Source organism: Caenorhabditis elegans, chromosome III (genome assembly GCF_000002985.6).
Source record: "Caenorhabditis elegans chromosome III".
Classification (NCBI taxonomy): domain Eukaryota; kingdom Metazoa; phylum Nematoda; class Chromadorea; order Rhabditida; family Rhabditidae; genus Caenorhabditis; species Caenorhabditis elegans.
In genome coordinates, this window is record NC_003281.10 from 13,314,776 (window position 1) to 13,336,863 (window position 22,088).

At 35.9% G+C, this 22,088-nt stretch overlaps 4 protein-coding genes across 5 annotated transcripts; 2 read left to right on the forward strand and 2 right to left on the reverse strand.

Moving 5' to 3' along the window:
* Nucleotides 1-349: 349 nt before the first annotated feature.
* dph-7 lies at nucleotides 350-3,822 on the forward strand (the record flags this gene model as incomplete). Of its 2 annotated transcripts, NM_001268264.3 has the most annotated exons (5): nucleotides 350-638; nucleotides 684-778; nucleotides 2,609-2,769; nucleotides 2,937-3,111; nucleotides 3,517-3,822. In NM_001268264.3, the coding sequence occupies 5 exons, from the start codon at nucleotides 359-361 to the stop codon at nucleotides 3,733-3,735; spliced, it is 930 nt and encodes a 309-aa protein (NP_001255193.1). The 2 variants fall into 2 exon arrangements, with proteins under 2 accessions (NP_001255193.1, NP_001379466.1); NM_001392226.1 differs by lacking the exons at nucleotides 350-638; nucleotides 684-778 and having other exon boundaries at nucleotides 2,765-2,769; nucleotides 3,517-3,735.
* Nucleotides 3,823-4,283: 461 nt separating this feature from the next.
* F53A2.11 (F-box domain-containing protein) lies at nucleotides 4,284-7,903 on the reverse strand. The gene is made up of 6 exons (NM_001268266.3): nucleotides 7,106-7,903; nucleotides 6,961-7,059; nucleotides 6,360-6,526; nucleotides 6,195-6,316; nucleotides 5,981-6,146; nucleotides 4,284-5,285 (listed from the first exon to the last, which is right to left on the reverse strand). The coding sequence occupies exons 1-6, from the start codon at nucleotides 7,115-7,117 to the stop codon at nucleotides 4,490-4,492; spliced, it is 1,362 nt and encodes a 453-aa protein (NP_001255195.1). The 5' UTR covers nucleotides 7,118-7,903; the 3' UTR covers nucleotides 4,284-4,489.
* Nucleotides 7,431-10,064, reverse strand: F53A2.1 (DUF19 domain-containing protein; the record flags this gene model as incomplete). Its single annotated transcript, NM_067345.3, has 6 exons — nucleotides 7,431-8,042; nucleotides 8,383-8,452; nucleotides 8,578-8,722; nucleotides 8,794-8,909; nucleotides 9,496-9,578; nucleotides 9,654-10,064. 6 exons carry the CDS (start codon nucleotides 10,062-10,064, stop codon nucleotides 7,656-7,658), a joined length of 1,212 nt encoding a protein of 403 aa, NP_499746.2. The 3' UTR covers nucleotides 7,431-7,655.
* A 9,214-nt stretch (nucleotides 10,065-19,278) lies between these two features.
* sdz-20 lies at nucleotides 19,279-21,852 on the forward strand. The gene is made up of 3 exons (NM_067346.2): nucleotides 19,279-20,103; nucleotides 20,551-20,699; nucleotides 21,245-21,852. Exons 1-3 carry the CDS (start codon nucleotides 19,909-19,911, stop codon nucleotides 21,645-21,647), a joined length of 747 nt encoding a protein of 248 aa, NP_499747.2. The 5' UTR covers nucleotides 19,279-19,908; the 3' UTR covers nucleotides 21,648-21,852.
* The last annotated feature ends 236 nt before the right edge of the window (nucleotides 21,853-22,088 follow it).

Genomic DNA, 22,088 nt, shown 5'->3' on the forward strand with positions numbered 1-22,088 from the left:
CGGCGGTATTTGGTCTCGACACGACAATTTTTTGGTTAAATACAAACTAGTGTGCGCCTTTAAAGAGTACTGTAATTTCAAACTTTGGTTTTTGTAAAATTTTTATCGATTTCTTAACGTTATTCGTTAAAATAATACTTTATTTCTAAAAAACTGAAAATTCGATGAAAATTCCACATCACGAAAAATTTTGGAATTACAGTACTCTTTAAAAGCGCACACCTTTTCGCATTTAACAACAAATTGTTTCGTGTCGAGACCGGACACCGTATTTTTGACGAAAAATTGAAACATTTTACGTTTGAAAACCGCATTTTTAGTAAATTTTCAAAATTACAAATTTTTTGAGCTCATTTAAATGCGATCAAAAAGTGTGAAGCTGTCAAATCGCCCAGCATTTGCTCGTCGGATACCATCAGAGGACACATCACGTGCTTGCGTATCCACGTATCTTCTCGATACATCTTCAGACACTCGATCCGGCTCACTGTGCATTTTGAAGATTGATGAAGCCGACGGGCTACAGTTGGAAAATGAGATTAGCACTTCTGCTGGAGTGTTTCGATTCGATTTCCGAAATCCGTCGACGATAGTTGCAGCGCTAACCGATGGATCACTAGTGGTTCAGAAAATTGAAGGTTTGAATTGTGCCTGAGATTTCAAATGAGCAGGACGATTTTCAGAACCTGTATCATCCGAAACTACACCTGTATCGTCGGATATGCTTTTGGATTTGGGACTTTCGGATTCTTCCCTCACTATTACAACTGACAACAAAGTACTGTGATCTCGCCGGTATTATAGTAGTAGTGGTGCAAAGCACCACCAGAAGGGCGCCATGGGCGTCCATGCCTCAGTGAGTTCCTCCAGGGTAGTAGTAGTAGTAGTGGTGCAAAGCACCGCGATGGATCCGTGGAGGTCCTTGGATCATTGAGATCCGCCTGGATCGAAAGTTCTGGTGGGGAGGCCCAGTGCCTCTGCCACCTTTTTCGGAGTGAGCGGGGGTTGGATAGAACATCTCAGCATGTGTTCCACATTCCCTGTGACATCGCCACACTTCTTGCAGGCTGGCACCGTGTCGTTGTTGATTCTCGCGAAATAGCTTGGGACCATGGTTGAGTGACCGCATCTGATTCTGGCTAGCTCCACTCTTGTTCCTCGCGGCAAGGAGCTTTCCTCACCATTTATGGCGGGGGCAGGGCGTCCAAGTACGTTGTTCGGCTTCTTGCTGTTTAGGAAGTTTTTGATGAAGGTTCGGTGGTTGGACTTCTGAATGGCCTTGGTCGTTGAGCGGGGATTTGTCCAGGCATTGGTGGTGCTGCTCGGATAGTCTAACGGCGGCTCTCTGGGCCTGTTGGTCGTCCTCTCAAGGGGTCTTCTTGCCTTTAGGTCTTTGGATGGGTGGCCAGGGGTGTTCAGTGCTGCAATTGCAAATTGCTGCTTGCGGAGCTCAATTTCCTCGCGAAGAGGAAGCCTCTCCGTTTCCTCATAGATGTGCTGAGTCGGAGAATCACTGGTGAGACCACTGCAGGTGCGGAGGGTCGAATATTTTGGTGGGGAGGCCCAGGGCCTCAGCCACCGTTTTCGGATCCGACCACAATTTTGATGGCGTTAGCGGGGGTTGGGTTGAGCATCCCAACAAGTGTGCCACATTTCCTCTTTGATCGCCACATTTCCCACAGGTCGGTATCGCGAAGTAGCCGGGTACCATCGTGGAATGTCCACATCTCAGCCTTGCTAGCTCCACTCTGCTTCACCCTTGGTAGTGATTTCTCTTCCTCGGCCACCGCTGGGGCAGGGGTGCCCAGCACGTTGTTCACCGGTTTCTTGTTCAGAAATTCCTGCACGAATTTCCTATGGTTTGCTTTCTGGATGGCCTTGGTGGTCATTTGAGGAATTTGCCAGTTGCTCGTGGTGTTGCTAGGGTAATCTAACGGAGGCTCCCTTGGCCTATTTGACGCTCTTTCCGTCGGCCTTCTGAGCTTTAAGTCTTTGGATGGATGTCCTGGCGTATTTATTGACGAAATCTGGAATTGTTGTCTTCTAAGCTCAATTTCTTCTCTCAGGGGCAATCTGGTCGCTTCCTCGTAGATATGGTGTGCTGGGGTGTCACTTGTGAGGCCGCAGCAAGTTCTCAGAACTGCTCTGTAGGCGTTATTATCAAGCCAAGTGGTGCCACGCTGTCCCATGACGGTTTGATCTACAAAAAATGCGGGAATTTTATCCAAAAAAAAAATGACGTCAGCACGTTCTTAACTACGCGAAATCAGTTGAGAACCCGCATTTTTTGTAGATCTCCGTATATCAAGTCAAAATGAGACACTCTGACACCACGTGGAGCTCCAGAGACGCAGAACAACGCGCAAGTGCGCTCTACTGCCAAGAATTGGGTCCCAATAGGTAATGGCGGCAAAACCTTAATTTCGAAAAATCACATTAAAAACTGAATTTTACATCAATTTTGTGTCAGAAAATATGTATTTTTGTTGTTTTTTTTTGGCGCCAATACCTAACGAGACCCAGAGGCGGAGCGTTCTCATTTCGCTGTGGAGCGCGCTTGCCCATTTAAACGTTTTTTTCTCTATTTTTTGAAATCAGTTCATTTCAGGGCCACGCGTACATCGTCGACCTGAACACATCACTCATCGTTTCCACGTGGCTTGCTCATTCGCTTCCGTACGTTCCTGGTGAAGGATGTGAAGTATGGTCTTGTGCGATCAGCAAAGATGCTCAGACAGTTGTAACTGGCGGAGAGGACGGATCAATGAAGTAGGTTTGAAGGAAAAACCAATTTTCTATTTGAATTCCCTCCAAAATGAGAACTGCAAACCAATCAGAAGGGGTGGGCGGAGCAAATCGCTGATTGGTCCTGCAGTTCTCATTTTGGAGGGAATTCAAAATTCAAACAGAGGGGTTTTAAATCTTCAAATTTTCAGACTCTGGGATGCTCGCAGCCGAACTCAAACCGGTCAATCAAAAATTTTCGAAGCCGGTGTTGTTTTTGTTGATTTCCCGGCTTCGAACGAAGATCAAATTCTAACTGGAAGCTATGACGAGCACGTCCGGATTTTCGATCGAAGGAATTTAAAAACTGTGCTCAAAGAGAAAAAGGTATGATATATTATGGGAGCATAATATTCTGAGAGTGCGTGTTGCACAACATATTTGACGCGCAAAATATCTCGTAAAAAAACTACTGTAGCTCTTGTGTCGATTTACGGGCTCGATTTTCTCGTAAATCGACACCAGCGCTACGAGATATTCGCGCGTCAAATATGTTGCGAAATACGCAACCTCAGAATTTCGAAAAATTGAACACTATCTGTGCCACGTGCAGGATCTCATATCGCCACGTGTCACCAGATTCTACGTATTCAAAATAAAAAATCCAGGCCTTTCAGGTGCGAATCGACTTTATTTTACCGTCCTTCGCGTTTATAGACCTAACAATTTATTGGTTATTTTGAAAATTTCCCCTAAATTTAACGAGAAATTTAAATTATTTTCCAATTACAGCTCTCTGGTGGAGTTTGGAACATTGAACAAGTTGGCTCAGAGTACTGTACTTCCTGCATGTACGGTGGCTACAGTATTCTGAATTCGGACACTCTCGATATTGTCCACGAGAATCGGGATGTTGGATCGAATCTTCTGTATGGAGCAACAAAAATGTCCGCGAATTCGGTGCTCTTTTGTACTTTTAATGATTATTTGGCTGTTTTAGACGAGTATTGATGAAAAATGTTGAACGCCGGTGAATTTGTTAAATTAGTGATTTTTTGCTTGTTGAATTTAATATAATAATAAAAATTGCGTTTACAGAATTTATACCTTAGTTGGAATTTTTACAAGATGAGGGTGTTAATAATAACAAAAAAATTGTACAGCAACTTTCGCGATTTTTGCGCGAAAAGTACGGTGTCCTGGTCTCGAAACGAGAATTTTTTGCTAAATGCGAAAAGGTGTGCGCCTTTAAAGAGTACTGTATTTTCGAACTTTCGTTGCTGTGGAATTTTTATCGATTTTTCATAGATTTGTTGAGTATTTCCTTTTTTTATAACAAACAAATAGATTTTCAAAAAAAAATTATGAAAAATCGATGAAACCTCTGTGCAGCAGCAAAACTTCGAAGCTACAGTACTCCTTGAAGGCACACGCGCGTGCTGAGACCGTGCAACAATCGCAAAGCTTTGCGTGTGGGTAATATCTGCATTTATTTTTAAAAAAAGTTTATACATTAATTGAGCAATTTTCGGAAAGTTTCAGAAAAAGTTGGGGTAAAGAATTTATAAATTAATTTTAGATAAATCGTTGGCCGAATTGGGCTTTTCTAGGCCAAGTATTTAAAAACAGTAAACTAATCAATTAAATGTTTGAAATGCATTAAAAATCCAGTATTCATCATTCCATCGTGTTCCTTGAAAAACTTCTTCAAATAACGTCGTTGGTAGAAAAGTTGAAAGTCAATTTTCCGATTATTGGTAGAGTTTCACAAACGGAACATCTTTCCATACCAGACAGTTACACATCCAAAAGGGCTTTTAATGGTTTCTTTTGGAATATTGAGAATTTCATCGAGATACCAACAATGTTCAGGTTGTTCTCCTACGAGACGTGCGCTTGAATTGAAAATGTGTGGGACTTTTATCGGAATTCTATCGTCTTCTTCATAGTACAATTTAAATGTGACACTTCCATTTCGCTGTTGATTTTGCTCAGTCAACCTAATAAACTTTGCAAAGACTTTGTGCATATTTTCAGGAGCAATTAGAACATTCGTCTCAGAAAGTTTCACAATCATATTCCTGCTTGGGAAGGCCCTTTGAACATTTGCAATTATATTATCATATGGTGAATAATAGTCATAATCCAACTGATCTTCAATGGTAAGTAGAATATCATCCGTGTATTGTAACTTAATTTCCACACTTTCCAATAAATTAGCAGAAACTGGTTCAATGTTCCATGGTGCAACAAACTGAATATTCACTGGATTCTTGAAATTTTCTGGGCACTCGTGAAATTTTTCTGCCATAACATTGTGCGCTCCGAATCGAAAATTAAGGTTAACATTCTTTGCATTCCAGTTCGAAACAGCCTGATGTGTTATTGTTCTCGGCAGTGAGACAATATCTTTGCCATATAGAATGAATGTGAGTGTATCACATGTAATGGGCATTTTAAGAAAGCGATTTATCGGGAAATACACCATTTCTTCATCTTCTTCATCAGTATATATTCGACGCACTTCAAATTTGTCAGCATTCACTATTCCGTGTAGGTGCCTGAAAAAAACTTACAGTGCTGGTCAAATAATTTGTCGAATTATTCAAATGAGCTACTTCAAAACTAGGAACAATATTCTTTAAAAAGTTCAGCTAACAAAAAAATTACATTATTCGTTCGTTTTCATGTTTATTTAATTTTTAATTTTCATTTTGGTCACAGGGAAAATTGAAAAAAAACGCGATCAGCGGATTCTGGGGTAACTGTTTAAAGCTCCTTCTATGATGCTAAAATTAAATTTTCAGAGGGAAACAACGCCCTAAGTTGACAAGGTGCTGCCAAAGTCGTCATAGCAAATATTAGTTAAAATATCAAACGCAAAAACGGGGATTTTGTTAATTTTTTTCATCTTTTCCTCTGTTTAATAATTTTTTAAAATCTTTTTTCCTTTAAAAATTGTTTCAATTTTGATTTTTTTTTTATTGCTGCGTTGCTGATTTCAAAAATAACTCGTTGAAAAAGGCTACATCATGAGTTATTTCGAATAATTTTAACTGATAAAATACTTTCAAAATATTTCTCTAAATGTTGATTGCTGAGCACTGTTTGACAAATTTAAATTAAAAACAGCCGAAGTATATATAAACCTGTCAATTAGAGCAAGTGAATTCTAATAGGGAAAATACGGTAACTCAGTTAGTTTTAGATAACTTGGAATATCAGCGCTGTGAAGAATATGAACCAAAAAACTAACGGCTCAGCGACTTCGAAAACGTCAAAATTAAGTAGTTGTGATCCATGTAAATCTACACCTTCCTGCATTCCAAACCGGATGCAATGCCTGGCAATCCTCTCGGCTTTTAAGTCCCAACCATAATAACTTAAATCAAACATTCCCGTGAATTCCCTTATTCTGTCTTCTGTATTTAAAAAAATGTTGATAGTTTTTTGATAACCGCGAAACTCACCGTTAGATCCTATCAATTCTTTGAGAATTAAACGGTGTAATTGAAATTGTACAACTTTGTCAAAATGTTCAATTTGAACTTGTAGTTTACAGATATTTATTTTCACGCGTTTATTTAAAAATCTGAATCCTTCTGTATTTCGACATAACTTGTAATTAAACTCACTGAAAGTATGCATGTAACTTTAAATTACAGATGTCTTGAGAGTTTATGAAAACTGTACATATGCATGGTAAGTGCTTGTCACAATGCCCAAGGTTATGAATGATTATTTCACTGTGCTCTTTTCTGATTTTGTAAAGAACTGCCAAGTTTAAATGTCGACTGACAAGCTGTAATAAGAAGAACGTTTGAAATTTTTCAGTAATGAAAAATACTGAGATACAAAACGTTGAAACCAACCAAAAATTTGGCAAACCCTTGTGTAAATTCGTCTCTAAAATTACTAAAAAATTTTGAAATCGTCTGAAAACGGACCAAAATATTTAAAAGTGTGCACTTCCCTCTGGGAAAACATAATTATAAATTTTGGAAGTATTAGATAATCAGTCACCTTATATCGGGCTTAAAGGCTATAAACTGTGAAAAGTCGGACAGTTGCATGTTTTATATACATACACTGGCAAAATATAAAAAATATACACTAAATAAAATTAAATTCACAAATTTATGTATAGCTTTTTGAAAACTGGATTTAAAGTTCAAGTTGGGCGTTTGATTTTTCAACTATTTTGCTCTTTTGCTCCCAATTTTTGGCATCACTTACTCTCAATTTAACCAGTGGTTTTGTCTGGATTGACACATGATCTAATATTTTTCCAATTAAAATTTCATTCATAAACACTTGATTGACAATATATGTATTCTGAAAAAATGTTGAAATTCGATTGACTAAAAAAACTTCAACTCACATCTTCAGACATTTTAGTGCTCTCTTAATTTCTGTAGCAAATTGCAATAGTTGCAAGAGAGTAAAGGAAAATGAGAGAATGAGAGAATGAGAGGGCGAGAGAGCGAGAGGGAGAGAGAGACTTCACAAAGAATATGGACTTTTTGAGTTTGAATTTTCCGCCATACATTTTCAGTATTTGAATCAGTGTATTGTAACGGGAACGCCAATATTTGTTCCTCAAAAATTTGAATTTCCAGCCAAAATGTTTTCCTAGAAAATTTGAATTTCCCGCCAATTTTTTTCAGAAAATTTGAAGTTTTGCACTATCAAAAAATTATATGGTATGAATTGCATTTTCAGAATTTATACTTCATTTAAAAATTTTTTACAAAATTAGGAACAAAGGGGGAAATGACACCTGGATGGGATACGGACTAGAAGTTTAAAAAAATCAAGTTCTAGACCATAATGCGGAGAAAAAAAGGAAAAATCTTAACATCTTAAAAAATAAATTAAAGAAAAAAATACACGTAGTCGGATTGGAATAGGCAGATTCAGAACATAAAATTTTAAATACATAGAATCAAAAATCCTAGAACTAAAGTTAACACATATTCAATAGAAAATTGAGATTTCGAAGAATCAGTTAGCTCAGCTGATTGAATTTTTCTCATTTTCTTTTTTTGACTGAGCTTCTGCTTCAATTCCTCATCATCTTCATCCTCACCATCCGCCAGCTCTCGAACTACAACTACCGTAGTTGTTTGCAGTTTGGTTACGGTAGGACGTGGCCGACTTGTTGTGTACGTGGATGTTTGTAATGTTGTAGTTGTTGATGTTACATTATTTAAACTATCAATTTCCTTTTGAAATGATAACAGTTTTTGCGAAGTTCCAGTGAATTGGCAGGCAGGCATTAGGGTGTTTGTGGTGTCTTTTAGGACTCGGTAGATTACCTGAAAGTTTAGTTTTTTTGGAATCTGATTTTTAATTTCATTGAGAATTTTGTGTGTGGGTGCCGAGGGTATTGAGTTTTCAATGCTTTAATTTTTTAGATTTTTCAATTTTTCGATTTTTAGTTTTCAATATCATCAACAAAAATTTGATAAAAATTGCACTTTATTGTTAATTCTCTAAAAAATGTTTTGCTCTTTTTTCGCTTGAAAAAGCAGAAAAACTAGCGATAAGCCGAAAAGAGCTGGAAAATATTAATTTGTTGTTCACCGTCAATGCTTGGGGAGACCCAAGTTAGGCGCTTTTTTTTGACATTGGAGCGCGATTGCATTGCTCACTAACCTGCCACGCAGAAAATCCGCAGTCTTGTTTTATCGGTGACCTTACACAACCGGAGAAGAAGTTGAGAGCTCTAAAAAATCAATAAATATAAATAAAGATGAAGTAAATGAACAACAAAATTATAATGTAAGTTAAACAATTTTCAAATACCCCAATCACTATTTTTTCAGAACTTCATTTCATATATTTACTAACCCACACATCCGATCAACTTTAGCTGGCATAGATACACCTGATTCAGTGTTTGCTGATTCAATTTCTTTAAGCGTCTCATCATGGCATCTTTTAACTGATGGTTTTCGATCCAACTCCATCAAACATTCGGCAGACTCCATAAATGCTGAAAATTATTTCAACTATAGCAAATACTGTGAAGCTTCAGGAGCTTAAGAATTTGAAAAAAAAACCTACTATTATACCCTTCATTACACAAGTATCCATAAGAAGAGTCAATAAGGGAAATAGTTACATGACGGGGACACGTACTTCGATAATCTCGAACACAACTGTTGAATTTGGCAATTAATCTGAATTTTCAAGAGTGTGTTTTTTGGCCATTTTCAGTCAAACTTTTGGTACACTAACATTTTTCTAGCACTTCCGATTTTTTCAAAAAGTTCAGAGCAATTTCGTATGTTAAAACTCCTACAATGTTTAGATTGAATTATTTTTTAAAAATTGGATTTGAAAATTTTAATTTTTTTAAAACTTTAATATCCTGCCCGCCAGGACAGGAACTTACACAGCCAAATTACCAGTAAATGTATTTTTAATTTCATAAATTGAAATTGCAAAATTGATTAAAATGTACGTAAATGCTATACGTAAACCTATAGATTTAAAATGCCAAATTCATAAAAAGCAATAGTTAGATGGAAGGTAGGCAGGTGTTAGGTAGGCATCGTTTGTAATGTTTAAACTATCAAGTGACATTAGAGACTTTAAAAAAAGATCCCTTGGGAGAAAGGGACAGAATTTGAAATCACTGGGTCGTCAAGATTTATGCGTGATTTTATGATGCAACTTGGAGGTTTTGGAATTTTTGTGCTCAGCGAGCAGAATGCCAGTTTTTCTAGGCATCTATTAAAATATTGCCGAAATAAAATTACCTACCTGCAAAGTTCATTGAAAACTCGACCGCCCATATTTGGAAGTGAAAAAGCACTTCCGAATTCTGATCCAGACGTTCGAGAGTCCTGAAAAGTTGGGATTTTTCCTAGTAGGCCTGGCACAAGGCAGAAAGTAGGCATTTTTCAAAATAAAGCTCTCACCTGATTATTCAGAACTTTTGCGTAATCTGCAACAGGTTGAACACATTCCTGAATTTTCGAATTCACAGAATGCGGGCACGTTGTCGATAGGACCCCAGGAATTAAAAGTATTACGAGGTAGCTCCAAAAAATCATTTTAGCATTTTTTTGATATCTGAAATAAAGCGATCGCTGTACAGATAAGAGATTTTTAGGACACAAAAAAGAAAAATTCCCCCAAAAAAATGTGTCACATCTTGCGGGCAAGGGACCCATGGGGGACACCAGTGGCCCGCAAAAATACAAGGACAAAATAATGGAGGAAAATGTTGTCGAGATATAAATATGATGAAGATGAATGTGCTTCTTCTTTCTTTTTTCCATTTTTTTCTTGTCAATCTTCATTCGGGGTAAACAAGAGGGGAGGAGCATGATATGTATAGAGATATCACACAAATTAGGAGACGCAGAGAAATTGCAAAAGGTAGGGCTCCGTGAGGTTCCCATGGTCAAGCATCTTTTCGTGATGGGCACTACTTTTAAACAGGATGTATAGTGATAAAAATAGGAACAGGAATATTAATAAGATAGGCTTAGGTTTAGGCTTTGGCTTTGGCTTAGGCACAGGCTTAGGCTTAGTCTGAGGCTTAGGCTTAGGCTTAGACGCAGGCTTACTTACTTACTTACTTACTTACTTACTTTATAGTAAACATTCAGGCTCAACGTTCGGAATTTTTTTGGCAATGATCAAATCAAGAATAATTGAAAATTGAAACCCATAACTAAACAGGAAAGTACCAAAAAATTTTCCAAATCCAATTTCGATCAATTCCAGGATACAAATATTCTGGAAACTTTGAAAAAGGTACGAAAATTTCAAAGTTCTCCCTCCCTCCTTCCAAATGAAATAGAGCCCGTGTCCATTTTCCAATTAAAATAGACAAATGAGTGACATGTCGTGTGAGGTTACACCTCCCCGGACCCGTTTTTACTAATTTTAAGGTGATAGCAATAATACATATGAGGGGTCCAGGGAAGTTTAGTGACCGAGAAACGACGTCACAGTTGGGCATGGCCTAGAAAAGAAAAATACTCGTCCACAGTGAACAGTAAAAAATATTGTTCAAAATATATTCTAAAATAAACTTAATACACTTATAATAATAATAATAATAATATTTCCATTAAAAATATACATGATGAGATGGAGGAGCAGATGCATCTTTTTCGCCTAATACGATTATATTTATCCATTTTTTCTCCCTCATCCTTTTCTCATATGTTTTTCAGACTTAACAGGGTCAGATGACGATAGAAGAAGAAAAAAACGGGCGAGAAATGAAGAACAAGTTGTCCCACACAAAAAGGGGAATGTTAGCGGGTAAAAATGAATTTGAAAAGGAGACGGAAAAAAAAAAAAGTAAATTGGAAAAATTGAGCTCGAAAAACGGATGAGAGTACATTTGATGAAGCGAGGGAGGGGAGAGAAGAGGTGTAAAATAACTTTTTTTTCCGGAAGGAAAATGTTCCGAGTTTTTGATGATGATTGTTCATATGGATTGTTGTTTTTCGTTCAGGTACTGTAGGATTACTGTAGTTTTGGAAACAAATTTTTAATGGATAGTGCGTTGGAATTAGTGGTTGGTTATTGTTGGGGTACTGTAGACGTGTGAGGGTGCTGTAGGATTACTGTACATTTAGTTTTTTTTTTGTGTTTTTTTTGGTCCGAAAAAACAACAAAAAAAGCTTTTCCTAAATTCAGCTGAAAATTAACAGTCTTAAAAAACTTTATTTATTTATTTTTTTGTTTGGAAAAACTAACAACAATACCAAAAGTAAAATAATTTTCCTAAAGGTACAGTAATCCTACAGTACCCTTACAGTACCGCTACAGTACACCCCCACACTATCACTCAACTAAACCAAACTCCATATCACTTGTAGGAGTACTGAGTGCTTTATAGGGATACTGTGTTGGGGTTAGTGGAGTGATACGGTCAGGGTATTGTAGGGGTACTGTAGGATTACTGTAGGATTACTGTAGGATTAATGTGCCTTCAGAAAAAATGATTTTTAAGAACCGAGAAAATTTTCAACGTTTCGAAAAATGATCGAATTTTTTCTGCACAGCACCCAAACTATCACCGGGATAAATGTGCAACTTTTCCTTTCTGGGTGGTCAAATAAACTACGAAAATTAATACGACAAGCTGGTCATTGAAAAACGGGAGAGTTTCCCCCATTGAAAATGCAATATTTGCTGGTGCATATCGCATGCAAACATCCAAATATAACATTATGAAAGTGAGCATATTTTTTTGAAAATTGTTTTGCGCGCACAACCTGATAGGTTGCTTTATTTTTTAAGCTCTAGACGTTGCAATGCTCGAACTTACTAAAAATTCTCATTTTGGAAACTTTGGTAATTTAAGCCTAAGCCTATGCCTAAGCATAAGCCTAATCCTCCTGATAGCTTATTTTATTGCTAGGCGTTGCAATGCTCAAAATTACTAAAAATCTAGATTTTTGGGAACTCTGGCAATTTACCAAAGTTTTGTCAGTAGACTTATTTTTAAAAAATCAATTTAGGCAATTTTTTGCACATTTTTCATTTTGTTATGTATGTATATCAATTTACTATATATAAAGCGCGTGTCCTTCCGTCCGTTTGTAGTTTGTAGTTTGATCTTAGATGTTTCAACTCTCTTTTCTGTAGTTGGAAGAGATATTGGGTTAAGAGTTGCTGGGGGATAATGTCAAGGTACTGTAGTAGTACTGTAGGAGTACTGTAGGTATACGGTAGGGTTACTGTAGTTTGGGAAAAATTGAGTTTTTGTCTACAGAAGAGGTATTGGGTTGGGAGTTGCTGGGGGATAATGTCAAGGTACTGTAGTAGTACTGTAGGAGTACTGTAGTCATACGGTAGGGTTACTGTAGTTTGAGAAAATGTGAGTTTTTGTCTACAGAAGAGGTATTGGGTTGGGAGTTGCTGGGGGATAATGTCAAGGTACTGTAGTGGTACTGTAGGAGTACTGTAGGTATACGGTAGGGTTACTGTAGTTTGGGAAAAATTGAGTTTTTGTCTACAGAAGAGGTATTGGGTTGGGAGTTGCTGGGGGATAATGTCAAGGTACTGTAGTAGTACTGTAGGAGTACTGTAGGTATACGGTAGGGTTACTGTATATTAGGAAAAATGAGTTTTTGTCTACAGAAGAGGTATTGGGTTGGGAGTTGCTGGGGGATAATGTCAAGGTACTGTAGTAGTACTGTAGGAGTACTGTAGGTATACGGTAGGGTTACTGTAGTTTAGGAAAAATTGAGTGTTTCCCTACAGAAGAGGTATTGGGTTGGGAGTTGGTGAGGGATAATGTCAAGGTACTGTAGTGGTACTGTAGGAGTACTGTAGGTATACGGTAGGGTTACTGTAGATTAGGAAAAATGAGTTTTTGTCTACAGAAGAGGTATTGGGTTGGGAGTTGCTGGGGGATAATGTCAAGGTACTGTAGTGGTACTGTAGAAGTACTGTAGGTATACGGTAGCGTTACTGTAGTTTAGGAAAAATTGAGTTTTTCTCTACAGAAGAGGTATTGGGTTGGGAGTTGCTGGGGGATAATGTCAAGGTACTGTAGTGGTACTGTAGAAGTACTGTAGGTATACGGTAGCGTTACTGTAGGTTAGGAAAAATTGAGTTTTTGTCCACAGAAGAGGTATTGGGTTGGGAGTTGCTGGGGGGATAATGTCAAGGTACTGTAGTAGTACTGTAGGAGTACTGTAGATACACGGTAGGGTTGCTGTAGTTTAGGAAATTTTGAGTTTAAAACGTTTTGAAGAAGTGTTGGCTCGGGAGTTGGTAGGGAATAGTGTCAAGGTACTGTAGTGGTACTGTTGGGGTGCTGTAGGATTATTGTAGGATTATTGAAGTTTGGTGGAAAATTGCGTTTTAAGTTTTTGAAAGTGTATTGGCTTGGGAATTGATGAGGAAAATGTCAAGATATTTTGATAGTTTCTTGCTGAGAGTTGGGAACATTTGGGAAGATGTGAAAGTTTCATTATTTTTCATAAGACATTTTTAAATGATTGTGTCAAACATTTCAAATGTTGCCAGTCGTTGGCCGCGCCGTAGGCGCGGTCAGCGGCTGGTATGTATATATCTTACAAACCAATCATTGTTATGCTCCGCCCACTGCTACTCCTCGCATTTTTTGATATATGTATAATAATAATAATAATAGTACCTATGTAGATTACCGCAAAACTTATGGAAAAGAGAAAAATAAAGAGAAAGACGAAGAAAGTAAAAAAGAAACCGATTTGTGGGCGATCAACCGTCGCAAATGTTGTGTTTCCTTTTCTTGTTTTAGACGACAATTTCATCTCTTGTCGAAGGAGAGCTCGCCGTGTGTAGAAGAGCACTAAATACCCCTCACCACAGATGAGAGAGAGCGAGGGGATTTATAGAGAGGAGACACGTGTCAATTTATGACAAATACAATATGACAAGTTGAAGATGGTTTTGAGTTGATTTGGAAGGAACAAAAATAGAGATGCATATCTTTGTAGAGCTCAAAATTTTGGAGAAGGGATAACAATACTGTAGGTACCTTCACCGCGGTCACTGCCAGATTTGACCTACCAAAATTGCGGTAAATTTTGCGAAAAATGTGACGTCACACGTTTTTCCAGAATAGTGCCAAACTCAGACCTGATTTCGCACGATGAACAGTGTGTGACGTCACATTTTTCTTGGCGCGAAATTTACCGCAATTTACGGTAGATCAAACTTTGATGGGGCACAATGATGTCTTGAGTGCCATTTTTTAAGGCTTTAAACAGCGGGACAAAAATATATGAAAAATCATTTTAAAAAACCAAGAAAAAATCATTCAATTTGGTCGTAAAATGGAAAGCTTCAAGAAAGTGGATATGGAAAAAAATCATACGAATGAAAATCAAAATTCTATAGGTTTTGAGAAAAAATACCGCTGAATATGTACATGCCTGCCTACTGCCTACACACCTTTGAGCACCAACCTTAATAACTAACTAGTAAGAGTTCCCGAAAAGTCAAGAGAATCTCAAGAAGGGAAACCTTGAATCTCTTACCTATTAATTACCTCTCTCTCTGCCTCTCCAACCAAATACCTACAAGTTCAAAATAGTAATCCCAATGGCGTCTCGTTGGTGGGATGACTAATTACCGCAATTGACCTCCCTCATTGGGACTTTTGTGTAGCCATTATGTCTCTCCGTCTGCTCAAATAATTATTCATCTTTTCCTGGATTCTTTCTTTGTTTCAATTATACAGTGACTAGTATCTTCACAGTGGGGCGTCTTGGTGAAAGAATGGGTTTGTTAGCTAACTGGGAGTTCTATCCGCCTGCCTGCCTACATGCCTGCCTATCCCCTGATTTTTTTTTCTATGGTTGGTGTTTGCACTGTGTAAAGGCGGGAATTTGTTGAAAGGTCAATAAAAAAAACATGGCAAGTGCATTTAGGCACAAAACAGAAATAGGCAGCCTTGAAGGTAGGTAGGCAGGTATTTTGCGCTTGCACGGCAGCAATCATGCTGTGGCCACAAAAAACCTAGTAATTCAGGTAACAAGATACTCAACTACATACATTGGCCAGTTTCCTCTCACTATAGTCGGACTCGCAAAAAAAAAACCAACTTGTAGCCTTACTCCGAATGCCCTTGCGTTCTCGTTAAAAATCGTAATGTAAAACATTTAAAAATTAGCACATATGTATATGTACCCCTAAATAAAAGTATCATAACTTTGAAAATTTCTGAGAAACTTTAAAAAAAAATGTAAAAATATCTGGAAAGTTCTTGGAAGTTTTGAGCAACTTTTAAAAAATTGTAGACTACTGGAAAGTATGGTAGACTTTTAGAAATATCAAGATATTTCTGACCAGTTTTGAAAATTATTGCGAACTTTTGGGATTTTTGAAACTGCGTCCTTAAAAAAAATTTGTTTAAAAAATTTTGGAAAAATTGAAAAAGTACATACATTTTCTGGTAATTTTATAATTTCAACCAATAGTAAAAAGTATGAAAATAGTCTAAAAATTCTGCTAGCTCCACCAAAAAACCAAGTGAAATGGTGCCAAAACTGGACATAGGATATGGATTGAAAAAGGGCACTCAAAACGAATAAAGCCATCATCCTCAACACATGAAAGGATTGAATGACCAGTATGAATCCTTCAATCCTGCTCCGGCTTTTGGGGTGAACTAAGAGAGTAACCAAAGAGGCGGAAAACGGAAGAGAATAGGTAGATCATATTTCAAATATATAACTCCTTGATTTCTGAATTTAGTTGCATTTTGGAATATGTGTTACTTTATGGGTCAATTGGAAATTGGAAGAGAAGTAGGAAACTATAGCCCTGTAGGGAAGAATTTTAACAATTTTTTCATTTGGTATTGGAGGTACAGTGTTAAAATGGTCAACTCGGTAATTCCCAAAATTGAATTTAAATAATTATTTAACTTCATTCAACTGAACATTTTTGTATGCACTTTCAGATTTTTTTTTAAATTTGAATTTTTGGAAAAATATCAAAATGCATTCATTATCACAAAATATAATTAAAAAACAATAGCAAAAAAATTAATTTTTCAGACAACTTTTCAATCACCAAAAATGCATTGAAAAAATTTTTTAACTTTTTTTCTGCAAAAATTTTTGTAGTGGCGCCGGTCTATTACACATTTTAAAAAATTTATTAAAATTTATTCAAAACTCTACTTTATCTGACAATTCTTTAAAAATAATACCAAAATTGAAGTCAATTGTAACAAGTTGGATCACTCGAAAGTAAAAGTGAAGGAGAGCCCATGTAAGTGACACGTGATTTATGTGGTTCGGAAATCTCGAGACAGGGTCACTCTTAAAAGGTTGTACTAGTCAAGAGAGTACCTGAAGATGGAAAATATATGTATATGACGAGTTGGATAATGACAAATTGATTGTTGGCAGAAGTGCAAATTTTGTCGAAATATGGGGTGTAGTTGGGGAGCAGCGATTTGTTTTCGAAATTGAAATTAAAAATTATAGTGAAATTTCAAATTTCGGAAGTTTGATATTTTTGTGAATTTAGCCGCCTATATATATTTTTTGTTGAAAAAATTAATTACCAATTAGGTGTGTGAGTCGATTAATTTAATGGAAATTTCATAGAAAACTTGCTTTGCGAACTTCAAAAATTAGTTCGCATTTAAAAAAATTTTGAAAAAAAAGTTGTTTCCTAGACTAAAAAGCGTTCAACCTTCTACAAGTCACAATAAAATTCGATTTCGATTCCATTTTGGCGTCACAAAGTCTTAATGATTCTAATTGTATGCCTTGAGACGCATACAGTTACATTGTTTTATGGGCTAATTTATTGGCAAAATGTTATATTCTATCAAGAAAATCATTCTCCAATTAGACAATTTTTAGCGAATGTGGGATTTTTTATTTCAAACTCGTTTGTCTCAATTTACCATGAAAAAACGTGAACACAATAAATAAATCAGAGAAAGGTTAAATTTTATAATAATGAGTAGTTCAGATAGACTCATATTTTATGAAAAACGGCCCAACTGGGATGGAGGGATGTCTAATTGCTTGGAAACGAATGATGACTTTGAATGGAACGGGGAAATGGAAAATGACGAAAAATATTTAATTGTTTTTTGTAAGGTGGCCTACGCCTGTCTACACCTACTGTCAAAGGACATACGTACATTTATTACATTAATGGGTATTTTATTTTAAATGATAAAAATGCATCAAAAAATATTTTTAAAATAATTTTTGGGAGGCAGGTAGTAGGCAGGCAGGTGTGTAATGTTAAGGTAGACACGTAGGTAGGTATATAGGCAGGCAAGGTTTAAGCAAGCAGGTAAGCATGATTCCCGCACGTAGGTAGTCATATCGATACGTAAGATGAAGGCATTTAGGCGGCGAGGCACAAGGTAGGTACGTAGATAAACAAATAGGCAAGATATAAGTAAGCCTGTTGGTAGGTATGTAGGTGGGCATGAAGTGAATATCTCTCAGCTTTTTCGATGCTCTCATCACAAGCAAAAATTACACATATCGTATAGAGCCGACATCAGCTCCTGCTAATATTTTCATGAAAACATGAGCCAATATGAGTGGAAACGGACAATTAAGCATGGCTAAAACGACAAAAAAAATGGAGCGGTCATTTTCGTGAAAAACGTGTGTCGGCCATGTTCTCAAAGGAACTAGGGGGAACGGGACATTAAGATGAGTATATTAGGCAATTAGTGCCAAAACGAGGAGATGAAGAGACGCAGACAGTGAACATACGGACGGTACAAAGTGAAGTGGAGCCGAAAAGAATTGAAAAGAAGAAGAAGATGGTCCCTTGAGAGATTGAAGTAAGAGAGAGAGAGAAAGAGTACACACCGATTTGGACTCATCTGTGTTCTTGAAATAGGAATTAGGTAGTTGAAAGGAACATTCGATAAACAATTTGAAGGTTCAATTAAGCTCTGAGAGCATACCAGATTGCCTGAGAGAGTTAAAAGTGAATGTAGATCTTGACAGCTTGTATCTCGATTTTTTTGGAGCTGATCAAAAATGTGTCAAAGTAAAAAAAAAATTTCGGCATTTTTGGTGAATCTTCTTGCCCAGCTTGAGAAAATGTATCCCAGAAAAAATATAGAAAGATCGAAAAGAGTATCTCAAAAACATACATTACAAAACCGAAAAATCACGGACGATACAGGAATTTTTTCTAGAAAAAGACTATGCAATTTGATTTTTCTGGTAAGCTGTTTGAACATCAGATATATGTTTCCTAATTTGAAAAAAAAAACTGAACATAAAAACCGGCTGATGCAAATATATTATTTTGAGTCTGTGATGAACACTATTTCATTTACGATGAGCTGCTCTTTTGAGTTGTCAAAAATGACATATCCGACCTGATTTCTTTGCTCTCTTTTACCCTCACTTTCATTGTGTTTGCACAACACAGCCATGAAGAAATTAATTAGGAAAGTGAGAGAGAAATAGAAGGGTATGTATATTTTAATAGAAAACATAGAATAATCTCGTTAAAAAAACCTTTTATCTAATAGTCCTGCCTACTCAAAAATTTTTTCGCAAAAAAGTTGGACCATTTTTTTACATTTTGGAATTTTTTTTATTTTTTTAGCGTTTTTAGAAGCCTAGAACACATTGAAATTTTTGGAAAACTTTTGGAACATTTGGAAAACATTTTAAAATTTTGAAATATTTTTGAAAACTGTTGAAACGTATTAGGACATTTTAAAAACATTTAGAAATAATTTTAAACATTTTTAGAGCATTTAAAATATCTTGAAACATTATGGAATATTTAAGAAATATTCAAAAATATTTTGGAACATTTTGGAAATTTTTTTGAATTTTTTTGTGCATTTTTAGACGCTCAGAGCACAATGTAAATTTTGGGAAACTTTTGGAAGGTCTTTTAACATATTTGAAAATTTTAAAGTATTTTTGAAAGTTTTGGTACCATTTGGAACATTTTAAACACATTTGAAAATATTTTGGAAAATTGTTGGATTTTTAAAACATTTTAAAACAAGTCTAGAACGCGTATAGAACATATGGAAAAGTTATTAAAACTTTTGGAAAACTTTTGAACATTTTTGGAACATTTTAAAATATTTTGGAATATGTTGGAATTTCTTGCAGAGCTTTGGAACATTTAGAGCTAGTTTGAAACTTTTTGAAAAAGTTTGGAACATTTTGAAAAGTTGTTGGATTTTTAAAACAATTTAAAACAAGTCTAGAACATGTATATACAACATATTAAAAAGTTTTTAAACTTTTGGAAAATTTTTGAATATTTTTGAAACATTTAAAAATATTTTGGAACTTTTTTTGAAAACAGTTAGTATTCATCGCGGTTAAAAAATGTTTCCGATATAACTCAAATAATGGTTTCTTCTTTTTTCTATTTAGTTTATTGTAAGAATGTTCCATTATTTTCCATATCCTCCATACAACAATCTATTATATAATTTTCCCATAATCGTGCAACAGTCTCCTTGTCAATTGTGGAGGTGCATCCAATCGATATCTGCAATGAGAAGATTCCCATGACAACAGAGACACACTCTGGAAAACGGAGCATGGGAACCTTGTTAGGGTGTGGCTGAAAATTGGGCGGAGAACGCTGGAAATGTCCCGACTGAAAAAAAGGAAAAACGTACAGCCGGAACCTGTATATTTCATTCATAACAAAGCTCTCACACCTCCTACAAGCATGTTCCGATTCTCTCATCTTCTTATTCTTACTGTCCTCTTCAATTTTGGATCTGCCCAAAGTCTTGAATATTCCATTCAAGAATATGCTCCACTCACATTCCGTGATCCAACCACGGTTTTTGACTCAATTTCCAATTATGCAAGCGAAATCTCTGTGGCTGTTTCGAATGGATGGAATTTTGTTGTTGAAAAGGTATGTTTTATTGTTAAACTGACCCTGAAAATTCGAATTTATAACAAGAATTCTGAAAAATATATCAAAACTTTCTAATGGCGCTTCAAAATTTCCAAAAAAAAAGTTTTTAAACTTGTTGTCTTATTGTGCAAATCGTTTTAACATTTTTTTTAATGGTAGAAAATAGGCCATAATGACCAAATATAACTGAAAGAAAATCCACAAAAGTTTTCTAAAACTTTACTAAATTTTTTAATAATGGGCAAGATTTCAATAAAAATCAATTTTCGGCAAAGTTGGCTGCGTACGTTAAAGTTGGAGATTTTGGCTAAAAATTGACAATTTTTCGGAATTTTAAATCACCATAAAATATCTTTCGCGAAGTTTTTTGAAGGCTCATCAATAAAAAAGATCCTCCATTTCATTGAGAAATTTAAATATTTCGTGAAAATTTTTAAATTCCAGATTTCATCGTTTGCATTTGCCTGCACAGACGCATTCAACTCCTACAATCGCTATTTTGGAATCGGATTGATCGTTTTGTGTATTACATCAATCTTGCTTCTCCTTGCCTATTTAGAAATTCGCCATTATTTTCGATCCAGAACTGTGAGGTGAGCCTAAGTTTCTATTAATTTTTGTTTCGAGTCTGTTTTTGGGAAACAGTTTTCATTGAAATGTATCGAAAAATTGCTATAAAACATGGCTTAGGCACCACAATGACCAAATATTATAGTAAAACAATTTTTTTAATTCTAAATTTTATATGATTTTTGAAAACTGGAATCATCTCAGTTTTTGCCACTTTTTTGGAAGTCATTGATCAAAACTTTATCGTCTTAATTTATTATTAAATTTTACAGTTTATTTTTGTTTCAGATATTAATATTTAAAAATTGTAGAGGAAAAATTTCAGGCAAAGTTTTGGTCAATTTGGCAATGGCCAATTTTTTAAAAATTAAAACTTTCTCAAAAAATCCAAATTTTTTGAATATTGAGCTCAACATTTTTAATTTTTCAAAATATTTATATTCATTTTCAAATTATTCCAATATCTGAAATAGAAATGTAATTTTGTATTCACCATTTTGAGCACTGTAGTGATAGAAAAGAAACCGTATACATTTCTCCAATTAAAAAAATTGACAAATTCTTCCAGAACACCTACACTTACCAAATTCACCACCCTAACCTCCCTTCACTCGGACCTCCAAGGAAAATCAGTATTTGCCTCCCCACCGTCATCAATTCTCATCGGATGCTCTTCCATTAATGAAACCCAGGTACTTCGTGACATCATCGACTGTAGAACTCCATCTCCAATCCCAGACATGCTACTCCCAACTAGATCTCTTCATTCATCCCAACCTCACTTCTTCACTAACTTTGAGTTCACCGCAGAATCCCTGATGAAATGCTCAACCTTTGTTGGAAAAATCAATTATGGATTCAATGGCTCCAAAGATTCCCTGCTCCCACAAAATGAGGAGATTCTTCAGGACCGGGAGCCAAAAGTAAAAAGCTATAAGAATCTTTTCGTCTCTTATCGTGACATGGTTTAGGTTCTCTATTAGTTTTTTTCCCACTTATTTTCTAAATATTTTTTGTGTTACCTGTATTTCCATTGTCCCTGTCAGCCTCTTAAAATCCCAGTATCTTTCCTATTGTCCCCTGTAATTCCCATTTTTAAGTTGATTATTTACATCTTGTTTTGTCGTCAAATAACTTTACTATAAAATTGAACATTGCCCCTTTCTTATAAAAAAACTGTCAAAATGGCAAATTTTTTTAAAAAGACAATTTGCCGATTTAGCCGAAGTCGGCAAATTTCAAAATTTCCCGCACAGCCCTGGCAGAGCACTATAAGTGATGACTATTTTGACTGTTAAAAAAATTAGCGAAAATGATCTTAAAACAAGAATTTTAGCCGAACACTGTAAAATCCAAGTAGTATACAATACTCCTACAGTATCCTAGTGTTTCAATAATTGCCCGCTAGGTTT